Here is a 15,720-nt window from a genome sequence, read left to right as displayed (position 1 = left end):
TTGAGTTTTTGTAGATTTCTGGTTCTCAGCTTTGGCCTGAACCCCAGCATGTGACGGCGTCCCTCTCCATCCGTATGTTGACGGTTTGCATGCAGGATCAGGACTGCTGCCCAGACGCGCCTGCCGCGGGAGCGGAGGGCGCACTTTAAGGGAATCTTAGTAGAGGAGCAGAGCCGCTCGCCTAGTAGCCTGAAAAGCCAGAGTGTAAAACAGCACTGTAATCTGGGCAAAGGAGGAAAGCAAGCGCATTACCCTTTTGCCTGCATTGTGGCAGTTTCATGTATTTAATTATAGTTGAAAGATTTATGGGATTGTCAGATGAAAGTCCTTTCATGAGAATGTTAACAGAAAACATTTTAAAAATTATATATTTCCTTGCAGAACTTGTGAAACCTTAAAAGCCATTTGTCCAGGTACAATGTAATTCCTAATTATAGAAAGGAAAAAAGAAAAACCTAAAATTTAATCAAGAGCTTTCGTTTAAAAGCTACTGCCTCCACTGTCATCCCCAACCCTACACACCCCTGCTGGCCCTTGCCAGGTCTGTTTTTGTATTCTAATCGATCCAATTGTATTTTCTCGCTCTGATATATTCTGAGTGGGTTTGGAGAGGTGATCTGGCGGGAGATGCTCATCAGACTGGAAGCGGGAGTGGCCAGTGTCGGTGACGCTGAGTTTGTCAGTGCTCTGCTTGGTGCCAGATCGACCTACCACTTTGTTCCTGCTGCTCTGGCCACTGTGTAGATTGAGAGACCCAACACAAGCCATTTTATATACATGGCAATACCCAGCCAAACTCAGTTCTTTCTGAGCTATATTGTAAACTCTTGCAGTTGGCGAAAGCAGTTAACCTCACTGGCTCTGTTTGCTGGGTAAAGTGAACCTGGCAGTTTATTCTGTCCTAGTTTGTGCTTTAATGTTGCTATCTTAAGTGTTGGAATTTAGGCAAAACATGACTATGTTTTATAGCAGAGTCCAAAGGGATTATTCACTCAGAATTGGGTGGCTAAACAAGACGTGCGTTCACCGAAAGATCAGATGTTGCATGTCCTTTCAGCCTTGGACTAAGTGTGGCTGTTGCAGAAGTCAGAGCTGGCAGAACTCCCTATAGAGATATCCGTGTTTCAAGGATGGACATAGTGCCCTGGCTACACATGAAAGGAATGTGAAATGGTAGGCAAAGTATACTTGGTCCTATTGGCTTCTTTGGGGTCTCAGAAATTGCTCCTTGTGGTTATCTTGGATTTCTGCCAGGCAAAGAGCCAAGAAGCCGTAACACAGAAGTCTTAGATACCTTTTCCTTCTAAGGCACCGTTGTCTGTTTAAAAAATAAAAATAAAAACCAGTCCTTTCACTCTGCCTTTCTCCCTGATTTCCAGTGCCTCTTAATGTTCTGCTCAAACTATTGAAGCAATGGAAGCCGTTGGAGAACTTAAATCCTTAGAACTGAGAGACAAGAAGCTCAAAGGTGGTGGCAGACTGTTGACCAAAATGTTTCATCTTCTCATTCAAGTATTCTAAATAACCGAAATAGAACCCATGCAGTTGAGAGAGCCTCTGGCTGGCAGTGTGCATGTCAGGCATCAGTCGCTGAGGCCAAGCACATCAGAAGGGTGTTTCGTTTACAACAAAGGACAGGAGCTCTTCTGGAAATGAACTGTGGTTAAAAACAAAACCACCTTTCTTGTGTCACTTGTCTGTATCAAAGCCAGGAAAAGGGGGTAACTAGATTTTATTTTTAAATTTTTTAGGGGCATCTCTACAAATGATGGAAAGGGAAAAAAAAGCACTAACTTTTAAAGCTGTGGTTAAGATGCTATATATTACTTTTCTATGCTTTTCTCTGATTGGAAAGTTGCAGAGGACTATAGCGATCCTTTGGTGTAACTTCTTCCATCTTAAAGATTGAGAAGTGAGGCCTAGAGATTGCATCTGGAGGCCTGGTGGTTGTGCCAGTGTTCACCGCCCCCTCCACTCCTCTTCCCTGGCCCTCTGTGAAGGCGCAGCGCCCAGGGTGCGCCTGTGTGCACGATAGTTTTACTTGTGTGTTGTGTCATTGTCCCTTGTCTTTGTCCTCCCGTCCTCTCAATGGCAGCAGGTGCCCTTGCAAATCACTGGACCCTCGCTGAGAGCGCTGAGGATGCAAGATCTAAGAAGTAGCTCAGTTCTTCGAAGGCTGGCAGGTCCCTCAGCTACCTTTTCCTACCACACACATGACAGTGGGCTAAGAGTCCAGATCGGCTTTCTCTCACCTGGTCTTCCTTTCCATGGAACTTTATCTCCTGTGGCACTTACCACTTTCTATCTGCTATTAGTTCTTTGTGTTCGGTTAATCTCCTACTAGACTGTACGCTCCTGGAGGGCAGAGTGTGCTCTTACTCATGTTTGTATCTTGTTCCTGCTGCTCCCGGCACCTAACACAGTGCCTTGCACACAAAAACAATAAACGATTGTTGAATGAACAAGTAAATCTGATTGCGTTGTTCTATTGCTCTTTCAGCAAGAACTCTAACTGATGTCCTTTACGTCAGAGAAGCAGCAATGGAGCAACATAATCGAAGCCCACCATCTTTGTTTTCAAGGCCACATTGTGACATGCTAGACTAGCAAAGGAAACTTATATTTGGTACACTTGAGACTTGTGAAATCAGCTTTGCTCACAGGTAATATTTTGTCAGAAGTAGTTGTGGTGAAAAGTCTGTGTATAAGGTGCAATTGTACCTAAAATGTAAATAAACTTGTTCTAATATATAGAAACAGGCAGCATGGTAGAAAAGGTTAAGTCTGAAATTCTGTGCTTATCTAGATTTCTGCCACCCAAGTTTATGCACTTTAAACCAAATACATTATTTTGCTCTGTAGTGTAACAAAGATTGGAATGTTCTTGTAGTTAACAAGGCTGTTCAAATGGGCCGTTTTGACTTTCTGAGGGTTTGTCAGTGAAGCCTTTTGGCTTTAAGCCGACTTCTGAAAATTCTCAAAGGTAATAGCCAAACTGTTTTGCTCTAGTTAAATACAATCTAATGACAGGGTCTTTCAAAGCATTAGGGTTAGCATCATGAGCTGCAGTAGTCACGGTAATAATCTGGCAGAACCATACTTAAAGGGTTTGCTCACTTAGCTGGCTTGGTACTGAGCCCAAGTTGCTCTTTGGAAGACATCCTTGATAAAAGCTTTTGTTTTCACTTTCTTCCCTCTGAAGGTGGGTGGGGACAAGTGAGTGGGTGGGTGGCTGGTCAGAATCGGTGAGCTGAGAGCTTAGACGTTTGACTGTGGCTTCCTCTGCTGTATATTTAGTTTGCTACATTCATTATGGCGTAATCTTGGTTTCATCTTTATCTGTTCTCATTAAACATGGCCACTTAGTTAAAAAGTGAATCAGTTTAACAAATACTTAAATTCCTGTTCTCTGATGGAGCACCTCGTGTGTCTGTCAGATAACCGAGAGGGCAGAGGAAGATTGAGTTTACACTGCACACTGCTACTCCAGCCATCTCTCCCTTACTCCCAGTTTGCTTCTCAGGGCCCTGTGCTTTATCAGAATCCCCTTTGTTCATGCAGAGGACTCAATCTCCTATCTGCTAATCTAAGTGCCACACACTCTTTGAGCAACAGGCTGGCACTTGAACAAGGAAGGAGCTCGAATCTTTTGTCTATTTTCACAATTCACTCAAATTGATGGTCTTGGGAGGAGAGATGGAATCAAGTTCTAAAGCCTACTCTTATCACTTGATTTGATCAGCAGCCTATTTCATAGATTGTACGCAAATCGGGTGACAGTTGAACCTGATAGTTCAATTAAAAGCAACAGGTCTCTATCAGAGACCTGCAGGGCAAGGCTAATTATTTGGTAATTTTCTGTTTTATTGGCTACAGTAATCAAACTCATGGGCATTCTTGTTTTATACATAAATCTACCTTCCCTCTGCCACTGTTTTCAGTCACCAGACATCATGATGTAATATTTCTGTACGTATCTGAGTGTTAACATACACACACACACTTAGCCATAGTACCAGTGTCATACATGAACTAGTAATTCCTTAGTACTAAATATCCAGATTTACCCCACTGGCTCGAAAGTTTTACAGTTGGTTTATTCACATTGGGATCCAAACAAGATCTGCATACTTAATTTGGTTAATGTCTCGTCTCTTGAATCTACTAGGTTTCTTCTTTTTCCCTTGCAATTTGTTGAAAAAACTGGGTCACTTAACAGTGATCATTTGTTGTGTAGAACCTCCAATATTCTGGATTTGGCTGAACATCTCTGTTAACTTTTAAATCACTCTTAAAAAATTGTGGTTTTACTATGTGCATTCTCACGCATTATAGTGCTACTTGGTAGGATACTGGTAGCTGCTTTTATAGATGAGGGACCTAGGCTACAGGTTAAGTAACTTGTCTGAAGTGACACACCAAGTGATAGGATTTTAACCACTACACTCTAAGTTTATAAAACCATTTAAAGATATTCAAATTTATTGTGGAGATTTTCTTCTGTAAAACATGTTTTGATTGCTTTAATTGCATGGAGAGAAGTATCCTGATATAATTTCAGAAGTGTTTTCTTTTATAACTATGTAGTTACTAGAATTAGTAAAGTGGGCCCTTAAACTTCACCTATCTTTGACAAGTTTTAAGTCAATTTTATTGCAAGCTAAATGGCCATCTACAGACCAAGGGAGATTTATATGGTATGGTGTTTCAAACAAGCTTAGAGGCACCTAGCTTTGAGTTCCAGCTCCTTCATACCACTTAGTTTATTTAATGTATTGGCCCAAGTGAATACCTGTTATGTATTGAAGTCACTCAGTGACCAAACAGTTGTGCAGTGTTGTGGTTACCTTTCAGTATCTTTCTTGCTCCTGCTTTTAACTCTTGGTCTCGATGCTGAACTAATACAACATAGTCTTGTGGTTCTCCAAAACCAGTAAGTGGATTAGTGCTGATACTGTAAAATTACTTGGGGTTTTAATAAATTTTGACTACAAAGTGGTTTAGAAATCTGAAAGTTAAATGAAAAACATTTAGCATATTCATTAATTTGAATTCTAGATACAGTCTTTCACCATGGTTAACTATGTCTTAAATAAGATCTTCTTCCTGAAACTATAAAAGAAAAAAATCTTAAATCGTATATGAGGGACCCAAGTTGCATCTATATAATGACCAAAGCAGCCAATAATCTTAACATCAGAAGAGGAAATGAAAACTTGATTGAAAATGTATTTGTCCTTCCCTGTTTCTGGCATTAGCTAGAATTACATGCTGATTGATTTAACAGTTTGCTAACCACACGGTCAGAATAGTTTCATACATAGCAAGCTCACGTTCAGTATGCCAATCAAGTTTGAGGGAGACGAACCCACTGCCACAAAACCAATGGCAGACATGTAAGATTCTTGGAAGTGGTGTTAGAATGATGGGATCATTTTGTTGAAACTTCCATAACAGTAATTTTTCTGAAAAAAAAATTCAAGTAGAAGTCATTAAATGATGACTTAAGACCATAAACTTTTAAGTAGAAGGGAACCGAATTGTGTTTTGATATACAATTGTCTACTCTTAAAAGATTGGGAAATTGTTATACTTGGTGTCAGGATCTGGCATAAAACTTAATGCATATGAATATTTGACATTCTAAATTAGCTAAATCTGCAACATACTGCTGCATTTAAATTAAAAAAAAACTAGGAAAACTCCCTCCTCTTGCCCAGAGATCAGAGGAAGTTGCAAACTACAACTTTCGCATCGGTGAGCGGCAGTGTGAGAGCACCGTCCTGCCTCACTAGTGGGTCTGCTACCCTGAGGTGACGCTCCATTAATTGCCTGTCAAGTACTAACTTTTCAGATTTGAACTTCCTTTTACTGTACAGAACTCTACTCAGTAAAGATATTAAAGTTCACTTTTGTAATAATTCATTCTGATGGGGCAATTGGCTTTTTTTCCCTTTTTTCATAAATACATGACTGTAGATTTGTACACATTGAATGCTTCTTCCAAGATCTTTTAAAGAACTACACAATTATGATATAAGTTTAAATTTCGAACTAGAAATCTATTTTTTCTAATAATCATTTTCAATACCTAACTGCATAATTTCAGATGCAGTAATATTTTTGAAAATGGGGCATGCAATTCCTTTAAAATAGAAATGTTCCTTAAATGTTTTCTAAATTAATTCACGATTGCATACAGTAGCTCTTTAAAAAGACAGCCCAACAGATGAAGCAGTGCTTCCTTGGACACCAGTTAGAAACTCCGGGTAAATATATGGAAGTCAATTTCAGCAAATCAATTGTTTTAGGTACAAATAGTACTATTTAAACATGCAGATTAATGGATATTAGGAGATTTAACACAGCAACAATTACTTATTCATTCTGTTTATTGGATTGAAAGGGAATACAAACGATTGGTTAAGTGCTATGCACTGACATGGAAAGGTGTATTTAAAAAAATCCCAGTAAAGCAAATCAAAGTTAATGGAGCTTCCGTTGAACAAAATTTTAAAGACGTTTAATATACTACACATTTATAAAAGTTAACAAAGGGTGTTTTGTAAATAATTAGTAGAACAAGTGAAAATAAATATCAGAGACCTGAAGTTTTTTATGCTTTAATGAAATAAAGAAATTTAAACTACTAAATATAATCTGAGAGGCAGTTAAAAAAAAAAAAAACCAAAAACGAACCCCCCAAAATTTAAGAACACAATCCTTTGAAACATTTAATCAGTCCATAGCAAATAGTTATTACATACCAAAAGCTCTAAGTGTTAACTAGTTCCACCACAATGCCATGTAAATCTTGACAATTTAGAAATCTTGAGATCACCACTTAAGTTCTTTTCTTGATCTCTACAGCTTGGTTTGTACGTACATACATGCTTTTGTGGATCTATTTTCCCTCGCCACACACACACATTTTCAAGGAGCCAATAACATTTTTTTCCATCTGTGCCTAAAAATGTTATGATTCAGTTTTAGCACATTGACCCTGATAATGAAAACGTTTTAAGTTAAAGATGGGGACACGATTTCAATCTTATAAAAATATACCAGTATTAACCAAACCTTAAATTCAGAGAGGGCACTTCACATGTGCACGAGACTTTTAGTAAAACTGACGAGAGCCCAGAACAGCTGTCTCCAGGCCTTCTTATGAATTAAGTACTCTCTCTCTTCCACACACACACACACAACACACAGGCACACATTTTTATACTATTTGTTTCATTAAATCCAGGCTATCTGGATTAAGTAGATAGGGGATGAGTTTTTATAGGTTTTGTTTTTGCAACTATAGGGCAGCTACTATAACAATAGCTTAACAACACTGAAAAATTTCAATTAAGTTCACCCTGTTTTTAGAAAGTGTCTAAGTGTAAATGCAAATTCACCTCTTCTTTTAAATTTGCAGTTTATATTAAATCAAACATGGTTTTTGAAATGGAAGTAATATTTTGGAGAGCAACCCCAAAAGAGAGCTGCTGAAGACTAAATGAGAAATTAAAGTAAAACTAAAGTTATACATTTTTGAGATGGGACAAAAAGGATACTAAGAAAAATGTCTTCTTTCCTCCCCATTCAAAAGCAGCCATTCTTCTGCAGTGAAAGAAACTGACATGGATATGTCCCTTTCAAGAGATGTGCGGTATATTTACCACTGTGAGCAGAGGTGCTAGGGTCAGTTCTTGTGTGCAGGAACCAACATCCTAAAAAAGAAAATTTCAAGATGGGGAGGGGTGGGAAAGAAGGGTTTTCTATTAATGTCACGGAATGCCACTCTAGAGGGAGAACACTCCTAATAAAAATCACCATATTACTACTAGTGTGATTTCAGATTAAGACAATACTGTCAAAAATTGGATTTTTTTTCTTTCAACTAGCAGTTTATATTTAAAGTGAGCTAATCCCTTTTTGTCTTCCCACCCACTAAAATGGACCAATTTGTAGGGACATTTACAAATAAAATTTCCTGTTTAGACTACTTACCTGGTTTAACAGACAAGTACTTGGCCAATAAGAGTAACAGAAATGTAGCTGGCATGAACACCAACGAAGTACAAAAACCCAAACTGAGGCTTTTTCATCCCTCCCAACTAATTTCCCACTCTAAGTCCTTACCACCACCCACACAGCGATCTTAGTAACCCCCAAGACCAACGCTGTACTAGTAATAACCAATTATTTGGAGGAAAAAGACATTTAATTTCATACTTGCTCTAGCCCTTAATCAAGGAACAACAAAAACATTTTTAAGCACATGGAAATGAGCCTACTAACCTGATTTTTGGAGCCAAAATTCTCCACTCTATTTTGATCTATGTGCAAAAAGTATTGGTACTTTTCAATTTATACATTTGTTAGTATCTTGCGGTTGGCTTGATAGTTTTCTCACGTATATTCTCACTCTTAACCCTACGTGGACTATAGCACTATCCAAAGTGTTCAGTTTTATCTGTGGGTTAGACCATCCTATCAGGTTCTTTGTACCATAAAATCCTAGGTTTCTTCACTGTTTAGTTCACCTTTCTAGCACAGTCACTGCATGGCAAATGCATGGAACAGACATTTACAGCAAATTGGCACAGCAAAGTACCAGTATATATAGGAAGCTGCCAGTTTAGACAGACCTGGAAAACAAACTCACCTAGCTGCTGTAGAAACCTTTGCATAGTTGTTACTCCGTTTTAATGGAGTTATGTTCTTGTAAGATGTGCCTCACTTTCACTTCACTTTTTTAAAGTGTTTTTAACTGTACTTCAGAAGCACTCTGAAAACTCAGATCTAGGGGTGGCTGGGTGAAGTACAGGAGAATCTGAGTGCCAAATTGCCCCTGAATGGGCACAGATCTCACTGAATGTTACAAATGTCCCCGAGCACACTGTAACCACATTTGTAAACAGCTGTGGAGTTTCTATACCCACGTGTTGTCAGCGATGTTACTGTAGAGACTGGGGCGCATTAACGGCTTCAGGGTATAACACGTGGACCACTTAAAACATGAATAGATTTAACTGTACTGAGGTAAAGAGAAGTTGCCACTTAATTATATACAGTTACCAATGAAGGTTTTTATTCAAGCTTAAAGTAAAAAGTAATTTTGGTTAAAAATGAAGTACCAGATAAACTGTAACATAGTTAACTTAGAAGTATCAAAACAGAAATTCTTGATTCTCTAAGTGGTGGTCTCTGCAAAATGGAGCTTAAAGAAATCTTTTACATACCAATTTGATAAAATAATCTGCTGACCACGATCTGTCATTTTCTCTGTGAGAACTTTTGGGAGAATCGTGCTGTTTTAAGGCCAATTGTGTTTTTCTTTCTTCTCCCCTTCCCTGACTTCCCCGTTTCTCCCTGCTGCCATCCCCTACCTCCCCCCACCCCCAGTGGAAGTCATTCCTGACATCCAAGCCTCTCTCGTTTGTGGATCCTGGAGTCTACTCATGGTGCTGTATCACAGACTTGGCGGGCCTCACGGGGAACTTTGTACAAGACGAATCTTCACCAGAGTCTTATTTTGGGGGTGTTCCTACTCCTCTTCCCAGCACAACAGCTGTGGTCACCATATTTTTCCTCTACCGGAAGAGAGGGGATTTCAAAAGAGACTAAGGATGCTGTATCCAGCTGTTATGGGGTTAAAAGCACAATGTGAACACCAGGCTTTTGGCTTATTTTAAATGTGAAATTCTCAAAATTAAAAGTGCTTTTCCATAAAGGAAACCTTTCCTTAAACTAAAAGGGGAGGGGAGAGGGAAAAACTATCCACAGCACCAGTTTAGAATGAGGTTCGGTATGGCAATATCTGAAAAACTGAGAAGGAATATTCTTTAAATTTATGTATCCCTAAATGTCAAAATATTAAGGGCAATTAAGAGAAATGACTATGAGGTTTTAAACCCAGTTTATGTACGTTTGTGACCTGCTGAATTCTTCTAATTCTTAGGCTATGAACTTGTGAAGCGGTCACTCCGCTGGCTTCTCTCGCTAGATCACAAGCCGGTGCCCAAGTTGAGAACAACTTGGAACAAGCTTTGTTGAAAACCTAGACTACTGACCTCTCACGTTGGTATATATTTAAAATTCTCTTTTTGAATCTTGAAATTCTTCAAGATCAAGTACTGATGTTACTTCAGGAATAAAACAAAAGGGAGAAACCTTCAAAGAATTATTCTGACTTTCCGGTGTAATGTCCTTCTAAGCACTGTTTCTGACCACGTCTCGTGTGGTATTCCAGAAGAGCATCAGTGATGCTGCGTATTAAGTTTATAGAGGAAACTGGTTTTAGCTGGTTTAGATTCCAAATGTATACAAATGAAGTCACTTTAATCCTATAAATACTTCTTAATTTATTTTTAAAAAATTGTGCTGTTAACCCTTTTACGGGGCAACAAGCTGTGTGAAAAGTACAAAACTTTTTGTCAAATGTAATATTGAGAGTGCTTTTGACATAGTTCACTGGTTTATCATCTGGATCAGTATATACTGCGCAACGGGCAAGGCTAGAATCCATGAACCAAGCTGCAAAGATCTCAAGCTAAATAAGGCGGAAAGATTTGGAGAAACAAAAGAAGGAAATTCTTTCCTATCCAATGTATACTCTTCAGACTAATGCACTCTTCCTATCAAGCCTTCTAAACTGTTAAATAAAGTTTTCCAAACAAGCATTTAAACTTCATTACACAGAAGAGCAACAAGAATGGTATCCCACCAGACAAAAGGCAGGAGGGAAAAAAATATATATACTGAGTTCAATGGGTAAGCCTGAATGTAGCACAGTTCTTCACAACCGATGGGGGGATAATTCAACACGGTGTCCAACAACGTTCTAACGACGTGCTTCATCTCAACTGGTTACTATGAAGCAAGGTGTATATGTTTGGCCCCAATCGGGCTTCAGAAATGGTTCTTTTTTCATGACGAGCATGTCTGTCCAGCTATCAATCATGTTTGTTTGCACCAAATCCCAAGCCATTAAAATACGACTAATTTAAGTTAAACAGAAGTCGTCTGCTCCAAATTCGCCATCAACTATCCATGCTACTGCATTCCTCTGAATGAAGACAAGATGCAATGTGTATTGGGGTGGAAGGAGGAAGAAAAAGGGAAGGGGAGAAAAAAGTTACCGGTTAGAAAGTTTTAAAATCAACATCATGACATTTTAAAATACAGCGACATTAAAAAACGATCACATCACGGCAGAATCTTGATATTTTCATCATAATCATTAAAACAATGTGTCTACATCATGTATTAGGCTATATATTAGTCTAAATTCATGATTATTTTGATTGGAGAACCCAAGTGAATAATCATACTTTTAAAATAAACCTTGAAATAGTTATGCAGAATAAAAAACTCTGGTAGTTTACAATAGAAAAGAGGAAAGAAACATCTGGCAGTCCAACGTAGAACTGTGCATTATAACTATGTATTATTTAAGCCTTTCAGAGGCTCAGTTTGAAATTCTGCAATATCGCACTACTCTTTTTATGGGAGGGGGCATAAGCGTCAACAGCTTTACTGATGTAATTCACATACTATACATGCGCACGTTTAAAGTGTACGAGTCATTATTAGTATATTCACAGTATTGAACAACCATCAGCTCTATTGATTTTAGAACATTTTGTTCACCCATTAGCATATATGAACCTCCGCCTACAGCCCTCAGCAACCACTAGTCTACTTTCTATTTCTATGGATTTGCCTATTCGGGACCATTTCATATAAACGGGATCAAATATCTGCTCTTTTGAGTCTGGCTTCTTTCACTTAGCATATTGTTTTCAAGGTTCATCCAAGCTGTAACGTGTGTTGTTAGTACTTGAGACTACTCCATTGTATACGTTCCTCAATAAAACAAACAAAAACAAAAAACCAAAAACCACACAACATGGAACTCTACTGTTATAATAAAAGGTCAGCAAATTTTGTTTTGAAATGGAGTTAAGTGAAGTATTTTTATTTAAATGACTTATATAAGGTATCTTAGGGTGTTATGATTTCTGACTGTCACCTTTAGCCTCATCTATATTCTTCAAAATTTCTATTCCAAACAGGTACTACCTTTAATTAGGAAAAAAACATGTTTTTGAGCAAGGGAAAAAAATCCCAGAAGATACCTGCATATAACCAAATATCCATTTAATTAGTAGTTGTTTTCCTATTTTAGGTGTAAATGAAAATCTTTTCAGGGCTACAACTACGTTGCCAAAGTGCAATGGGAGGCTGCTGACTTGGACCCAGACCTTACAACTGAGCTAGAACCTGGCTTGCCCATCACAGTGAGTATTTGCACTAATAAGTTCACCAAATAGCAGTGCAACTCTGATTCCACTGCACTGGGGGTATACACATGTCCTCAAGAGTGTATCTAAAACAAACCCACTTACGATAAATCTGTTACGATATATCTACTATTTTCCTACTTCTTTAAACCAAATATGCTTATTTGAAGAAATGACCTCCAAATGACTAATAAAATTTAAAAAGCACCTATAATCATTTATAGATTTATAAAACAACTATTTTAGAGAATGGGCCCTGAAATCTAAATAAGACAACAGAAGAAGGTTGGTTTTAGTTGACTTCCCAGAGGAATGTTAGAATGGCATGTAGTAATCTACAAATGCAAGAAGGTCCTTCGAGGTTCTGAACTGAGCAGCAGTTCTCAAACTTTTTGATCCATATGCTCTTCATACTTTTTACTCTTATTGGCTGTATATCCTCACCTGCCAGTAAGATCTGGTCAAGTCTCTTATAGTCTGTACCACAAAGACAAACAAAACAGTACAGAGAATATGTTTTTTCAAACCATGCACGCTACCCTGACAACCCTCCTGTGCTGAGAATAACTTAACTGAGAGCAGCTGATCACCTTTCTTACAAAAACATTTAGGTGAGACACACTGAAAATGTTTCTAGGTAAATTACTTCCTTTTAAAATATATATATATATATTTTTCTGTTTGTAAAAAAATGGGATGAGTCATTTACATAAAATTTCTCACAGTCTCTTCTCTCTAGTACTGGTATCTCGTTCAATTAAGCTATGTCCTTAACTGTTAGCCAGAATTTTGGCTTTGGGTTTTCTTCATCTCCAAGTAACTGAAAGTGGCAGAGAAAACCTTTCAGACCTGGATTGGAAGACCTGGCAGCACTCACCAGGTTAATTTGTCTTGCCATGCTTCAGTTTTCTCACCCATAAAAATACCTCTCTCACAGGGCTATGAGATTCTATGCAAAACAATATATATAAAGGACCTAATGTGCTGCATGGCACACAGGTCCATGATAAATTGTGGTTCCCTTTTCTTTCTCTACCCATCATGCATAGCTCATGCTAGTATGCTACATGCTGTTAACAGATGTTTACTTTTAAGAATAAAATCCATAATCGAGATTTGTTCAAATTTTGTGTACTAGCTAGTTCTCTTGGGTATAAAAGTATAAAATGCTTCCTGCACAATGAAACAAGATTTTCAATAAGATTTTTAAAGTGACAATACTAAATAGCTAACTGGATGTAAACGAGGTGGCACATCTAGCTTATTCTCTCTACTGTCACCAGTGAAATAAACAAAAAATACCACTGTTTATCTTAGATTACCTGAACTCCTCTGTGGAGTGAGAGCGTGTACAATCTCTCAAGAGGGAGAAAATAAATTATATCCCACACTTTAAATAAAGTACTGTTTAAAACTGTTGCAACTTTACATTAAGTAGGGGAATGTTTCATCTGGAGAAGACACAGGAGTGCTGTGTAATGTGTTACCTTCAATATTCTGGTGGTCTATAAAAGGTGCTGGTCCCCATATTCTAACAGTGCCATCGTCGGAGGCGCTGGCCATCATGGATGGAATCTGTGGGTTCCAGCTCACACAGTTTACTGTACGCGTGTGCCCTGTCAGCTCCGCAATTGGCAGTTCACTACGTTTGTGCCAGATGTAAACCTTGTGATCTGGATAAACAATAATTCAGAGAAAAGGTATGGAGTTGTTAAAGATTAACAAACTAACTGATTTTAAACTTAACATTCATTACACATAGAACATATGACTTGATTCTTAGAACTTAAAAGGAGAACAAGTGTGACAGGACTATTTTACCAAATTACCTCATGAAAAGCCATTTTAATGCAATGTGCCTTTCCCCCCTCCCCCACTAAAGGTGAAAAGCTTTCAAGTCACTACAAAATCTATTTGCAATAACAATACATGAGTAATACATAATCGCAGTCATGGTCTCTGAATACAAATATAAGATAGAGATGATAAATTATATGGAAAAGTGACGTGACAAAAGCAATGTATCCAAATTCGAAAATAGCAATAAAGATCATAGCTAAATTGTTATTGGGTTCTTACAACGTATGAGGTGCCAAATACTTTACGCATGCTATTTAATCTTCACCACCACGAGGTAAGAACTGTGCTTATTACCCTTTTTACGGTGACCAAAGCACTGCGAGGTTAAGCAGCTTGCTCATGGTTAACAGCCAGTAAACGGTGCAGTTGGGACTGAAATCCAGGAGGCCTACTGAAGAGCTCACTGGCGGGTCTAGACAACTGTCCCCTATCTGCATCATACAATGGATTTGCAGTAGACTATTTATGATCTCATGAAGTGACCATGAAAACCAATCCCACCTCCCAGCACTTTGTGACAGAACTAATCTTCAAAAAACTCTACCACATAGTACAGAGTAGTGGTTCAGAGCGTGGGCTCTGGAGTCTGACTACCCAATTCACGACCTGTCACTGACCAGCTGTGCCACTTGGGGCACGTTCCCCCATCTTGGTAACTCCTCTTCCGTAAAGGGGGATTTGCACCTGCCTCACAGTGTTGTGAGGACAGAGCGAGCTCGCACATGGAGAAGTGTTCTGAACAGAGTGTAGTGCACAGTGAACACCGCTTAAAAAATTTTTTTTACTATATCACTGCGAAGAGGGAACCAAGTCTCGCCGTGGTTCTTAAGCGGAGGGCAGAACCAGCTAAGTCAGAAAAGTGTTTGGTCTGAAGACCTGTCAGTCACCCACATGGCCACTGTGGGACCTTTCCGTGGATGTGCTGCCCGCTGAGGAAGCTGCAGAGTGCTGGAGAGGTAATCAGCTTGCAGTAAAATAGGTCCTGGTTCCGAAACAAGCTAAGACTGGATCTGAACATTTGTGTGTGTGTGTGAAGCAATAGTTAAGACACTCTCTGAAAAAGTAAATTTGTTTTTCCTAGAAGGTATCTGTTGTTCAATTTTTTCTTGCATGAAATGAAATTAACGAGAGAGAGAGAGAGAGAGAATGTGTGTGCGCAAATTAGCTATGTTTCCTCTTGAACTGAAGAAGTCCACAAAGGAGAAAGACTACAGGCTTGAAAAGTATAAATGCACCTGAAATCTGCCTATTTGGAGGAAAATGCTTTTGTGAATGCATATCCAAGGAAGATATTTCCTGAAGAGGCAGCAAGAACTGATTTGCAGTAGTCAAGGTCAGAACAATAGGACTTATGATTGAGCTCTGCGTGCTGTATCAGGCTAGGGAATCCAGTGTCTATGCAAAGGTAAAAAATAAGCACTTCTTCTACGTGCTGCCAGAACAATGAAAAAGTATGAGTAATGGCTTAACTTTTCAGGGGAAATGTTTACTAATTGCTCTTTTTGACACTGGCATTCATACTTGGGAATTTGGAAGGTCCTTTAATATATTCCTGACAAAT

The 15,720-nt window shown here is 38.6% G+C and overlaps 1 protein-coding gene across 2 annotated transcripts in view; it reads right to left on the bottom strand.

Moving 5' to 3' along the window:
* Positions 1-6,374: 6,374 nt before the first annotated feature.
* Positions 6,375-15,720, bottom strand: part of WDR26 (WD repeat domain 26) — a 39,482-nt gene continuing 30,136 nt past the window's right edge. For both annotated transcript variants that reach the window (XM_006916201.3, XM_006916202.3), the window contains exons 13-14: positions 13,787-13,972; positions 6,375-11,062 (exon numbers count right to left, since the gene is read on the bottom strand). In XM_006916201.3, the coding sequence (XP_006916263.1) occupies positions 11,037-11,062; positions 13,787-13,972 (212 nt within the window). In that variant the 3' untranslated portion in view covers positions 6,375-11,036. The remainder of the gene's footprint in view (positions 11,063-13,786; positions 13,973-15,720) is intronic.

This window comes from Pteropus alecto, unplaced genomic scaffold, assembly GCF_000325575.1.
Source record: "Pteropus alecto unplaced genomic scaffold, ASM32557v1 scaffold65, whole genome shotgun sequence".
Classification (NCBI taxonomy): Eukaryota; Metazoa; Chordata; class Mammalia; order Chiroptera; family Pteropodidae; genus Pteropus; species Pteropus alecto.
This window is presented reverse-complemented; position numbering and strand designations above follow the sequence as displayed.